This window comes from Chrysochloris asiatica, unplaced genomic scaffold (assembly GCF_000296735.1).
Source record: "Chrysochloris asiatica unplaced genomic scaffold, ChrAsi1.0 scaffold00184, whole genome shotgun sequence".
Classification (NCBI taxonomy): domain Eukaryota; kingdom Metazoa; phylum Chordata; class Mammalia; order Afrosoricida; family Chrysochloridae; genus Chrysochloris; species Chrysochloris asiatica.
Genome location: NW_006408702.1, coordinates 227241 through 231979, shown reverse-complemented (window position 1 = coordinate 231979; position 4739 = coordinate 227241). Strand labels below are relative to the sequence as shown.

The 4739-nt window shown below is 37.9% G+C and overlaps 1 protein-coding gene across 1 annotated transcript in view; it reads right to left on the bottom strand.

Moving 5' to 3' along the window:
• Positions 1 to 4739, bottom strand: part of LOC102828212 (leucine-rich repeat-containing protein 28-like) — a 296790-nt gene that overhangs the window by 122337 nt on the left and 169714 nt on the right. The window contains exon 5 of the mRNA XM_006872150.1: positions 4531 to 4737. Coding sequence (XP_006872212.1) covers positions 4531 to 4737 — 207 coding nt within the window. The remainder of the gene's footprint in view (positions 1 to 4530; positions 4738 to 4739) is intronic.

The window sequence follows — 4739 nt, the reverse complement described above, 5'->3', positions numbered from 1 at the left end:
GGGCCAAAATACATTAAATGGGGGAAGAGATACTCTCTTCAACATATGGTGCTGGCAAAACTGGAAATCCATTTGCAGAAAAATGAAACAAGACCCATATCTCACACCATATACAAAAATGATCTCAACATGAATTAAAGACTTCAAATGTAAAGTCTAGAACTATAAAGATCCTCATTGAAAAATAGGAAGAAGCCTAGGACTCTGTTGCCTGGCATAAATACATAACTGAAATCACACAAACAAGAAAAAACAGGTAACTGGGACCTCGTAACAAGTAGGCACTATGTGTATCAAAGGATTTCACCAACTGAATAACAAGAAAACCCACAGATTGAGAAAAATGCTTGGGAAAGACATATCAAAGGACTACTATTCAAAATTTATAGAACATTTCAATGTCTCAATAAGAAGACAAATAACCCAATTAAAAATGGGCACAGGACATGAACAGACACTTCACCAAAGAAGACATTCAGGTGGCCAACAAACATATGTAGAAATTCTCATGATCATTAGCCACTGTGGTGGTGGTGTTGTTAAGTGCTGTCGAGTTAGTTCTCACTCATAGCAACCCTGTATAGGGATTCTGAGAAGCAACGGTACCATATGATCAACAGCCAATGATACTCAGGGAGGGAGTCCAAAGTGCATTGAAGGAATTGGCAAAGAGGAATAAAAATTGAAATCTTTCAACAAAGTGAGGCGGCACAAGAGGCACTCACTCATCTCTGCCAAGAAATTTGGAAGACAACTATCTGCTGACTGATTGAAAGAGATCCATATTTGTGACCATTCCAAAGACAGGTGACCCAACGGAATGTGGAAATCATAGGACAATCTCTTTGATATCTCAAGCGAGTGAAGTTTTGCTAAAGGTAATAGAGAAACGGCTACAATCATACATTGACAGAGAACTTCCAGAGGTTCAAGCTGGATTCAGAAGAGGCCGTGGAATGAGAGATAGCATTGCTGATGTCCAATGGATCTTGGCTGAAAGCAGAGACTATCAGAAAGATGTTTACCTATGCTTTATTGACTACACAAAGGCTTTCGATTGTGTGGATCATGACGAGCTATGGACAACATTGTGAAGTATGAGAACACTTAATTGTGCTCATGAGGAATCTGTACCTGGACCAAGAAGCAGTTGTTCGAACAGAGCATGGGAACACTGAATGTTTTAAAATTAAGAAAGGTGTGCAACAAGGTTGTATTCTTTCATCATACTTATTCAACCTGTATGCTGAGCAAATAATCTGAGAAGCTAGGTTCTATGAAGAAAAACATGGCGTCAGGATTGGAGGAAGACTCATTAACAACCTGCGATATGCAGATGATACAACCTTGCTTTCTGAAAGTGAAAGGACTTAAACATTTACTGATGAAGATCAAAGAACACAGCCTTTGGTATGGATTGCATCTCAATGTAAAGAAAACAAAAATCCTCACCACTGGACCAATAAACAACATTCTTATCAACAGAGAAAAGATTGAAGTTGTCAAGGACTTCATTCTTCTTGGATCAACTATCAACACCCGCAGAAGCAGCAGTCAAGAGATCAGACAACGTATTGCATTAGGCAAATCTGCTGCACAGGAACTTTCAAAAGTGTTGAAGGGCAAAGATGTCAGCTTGAGAACTAAGGCGTGCCTGACCCAAGCCATGGTATTTTCAATAACCTCATATGCATGCAAAAGCTGGACAGTGAATAAGGAAGATCGTAGAAGAACTGATGCCTTTGAATTATGGTGTTGGAGAATACTAAAAGTGCCGTGGGATGTCAAAAGAACCAACAGATCTGTTTTGGAAGAAGTGCAGCCAGATCTCTCCTTAGAGGCCAAGATGGCCAAACTTCATCTCTCATACTTTGGACATATTGTCAGGAGGGTACAGTCACTGGAGAAGGATATCATGCTTGGTAAGATGGAGGGTCAGAGAAAAAGAGGAAGACCCCCAACGAGATGGCAGCACTGATGGGTTCAAGTGTGGCAACAATAGTGAGGTTGGCCCAGGATCGGACATTGTTTCGTTCTGCTGTGCATAGGGTTGCTATGAGTCGGTTCCGACTCGATGACACCTAACAACAACAACACTGCTGGTGAGACTGTAAAATGGTGCAGCCACTGTGGAAAACGGCATAATGATTTATTAAGAAGTTGGAAACTGAAATACCATGTTGTTGTTGTTATTAAGTGCTATGAGTCGATTCTGACCCATGGCGACCCTGTGCAGGGTTTTTGAGGAGCAGCTAGTAGGTTTAAAAACCATATGACCGAGCAATCCCACTCCTTGGTATATATCCTCAAGAAATAATAGCTGTGACAGGACTAGCTATATGTACACCAATGTTCATTTGCAGCACTATTCATAATAGCAAAGAGATGGAGACAATCTAAATGCCCATCAACAGAAAAAACGGTTAAACAAACTTTGGTACACACACACAATGGAATATTATGCTACATTGAAGAATAACAAATGTGCAAAATATCTCACAACATGGATGAACAACATGGACATTATGCTAAGTGAAATTAGTCAATCTCAAAAGGTCAAATATTGTATGAGACCACTGTTGTAAAAAGTTATAAAAATGTCTTGTTAAATGAAATATTCTATGATGGTTACCAGTGGGTAGATGGGGGGAAGGGAATTATTCATGGGCCAGTGGGTAGACATGTTAACATGGGTGACAAGGTCAAGTATTATACAAGAGGAAGGGTGGCAATGAATGATGAAGGTAGCAGGACACACAGGGAGGAGTGCAGGAGTTAAAGAAAATAGAGGTGAAAACCTTAACTGATGGTACATGGAAGGGACTGCAATCACTGTAATGAAGGAAAGTCTACAATCTGATTAATTTAACACTGATGATCTGTTCTGTAAACCTTCACTCAATTCACAATAAAAAGTTTTCAAAAATAAGATTTGGGAATCTACTAATTGTGTGTTCTCAGCTGAGAGTCATCTGCATTTGTCTAATTATAGAGCTCTTATACATAAACTATCTGATTTGACTTCAAAATAATTCTAAAGTAAGTAGGATAAATATTATTATCTCTGGTATAAAATAAGAAAAATGAGACTCTGAGAGGCTTTGGTGATTTACTCAAAGCCACTCACTGTGAAGTGGTGAACCAAGCTAGACTCTAAGCATTCAGACATGAAATTGGCGCTTGTCCACTATAATCGTTCTACAACCTATGGTAAGGGCAGTGCAGCAAGTACACTGACTTTGCAAAAGCTTCTTATATTTGGTATTTTTATCACTTGAAAAAAGCTGATTTCTTAGAAATATAGTTTGGTTTTCAAATGGGTTTGTGAGGGGTCCTCAAAAAGTTTGTGCAAAAATGGAATTGAAAGATTACTGAATGTTTCCATAAACTTTTTAAAGCACCATTGTATTTTGTTTTATGAAGTGTATGTACATTGAATTTAATTATATTTACTTAAATGTAGTCTCTTCAAATTTGACAATTACTTATTATTACTCATTGATTCTAATGTCTGCTAGTATTTAAAAATTTCCTTGAAGAATATTTTAAATTGATAATAATATGTACAGTGTTACATGTTGGAAAATATTTCCATTTGGCAGGGACTAGTAAGTTATTCATTTCATTGTTCTCATAGATAAATTATTCATTATAAAAATGCTTCTATAAGAAAATTATATAAGGCTTAGTGGAACATTGTAGGGGTATAAGAGTCCTATGCTCCTTACAAGCCTTATGTTTCTTATAAGCTACCAAAACAATTCAACTGTATTTCCTAAAGACCTATGTTCTTTGACATATGTTATTTCAAAGAACTTGAAAACGGCTAATGTGTTACTTATCAACTAAGGTGGCATGTAGAGCTCATCAGGAAGTTTAGCAATTATAAAACCGTTAAAAGTTGGTAGTCTGGCTATCTGACAATACTTATTAGAATACTCTGCATCAATTTTTCTACCTGAAGTCAATACCTCATCAGATATATTTGTACCAGTAGGTAAATCACCATTTCACATTACTCATTTAATTGCCATCAAGGCACTTCCAACTCAAAGCAACTCTGTATAGGGTTTCCGATGCTGTACATCTCTGGGAAAGCAGAAAGCCTCATCCCTCTCCAGTGGAGCAGCTGGTGGGCTCCAGTCACTGACATGTGTGTGGTTCACAGTCCAGTCCTTATCACACAGAGCCATATTGCTCCCCTTTTACTTAATACCCTCTATTAAATTTACAGTAGTGCATGTTATATGTGTGTATTTCTCGAGAGTAAACTATGTAACATCTCATATGTTTTAACCTTAGACATATTTCAGAACAGATTTCTTTTTTTTTTCAATATGAAATCCTGATCTGAAACAAACTCTATCTGCTGACTGGGAATAATGCTTTGGCCACTGCAGAAATAGACTTAGCCAATTTTCAAGATAAGGAGAAAGAAGGAAATCAGTTCATTCTTTCTATTCAAGGAAACAATGTTTTCCAACTTATTCTTTGGGTATTTTGCTTTACCACATAAACATGATCACTTACCAAGTGGCAAAAATGCAAGACGATTTCCAGCCATGGAGAGCTCATTGAGGCTGGGAAGCTGGCAGAGATGACGCGGTACACACCATAGATGATTTCGGTCTACCGTTAGGTACTGCAGAGAAAGGCACAGGTGAAGCCGCTCCGGTAAAGTTAGCAAACGATTGGTAGAAATGTCTAGTGTTTGCAGTTCCTTCAAATCACCAACTTCT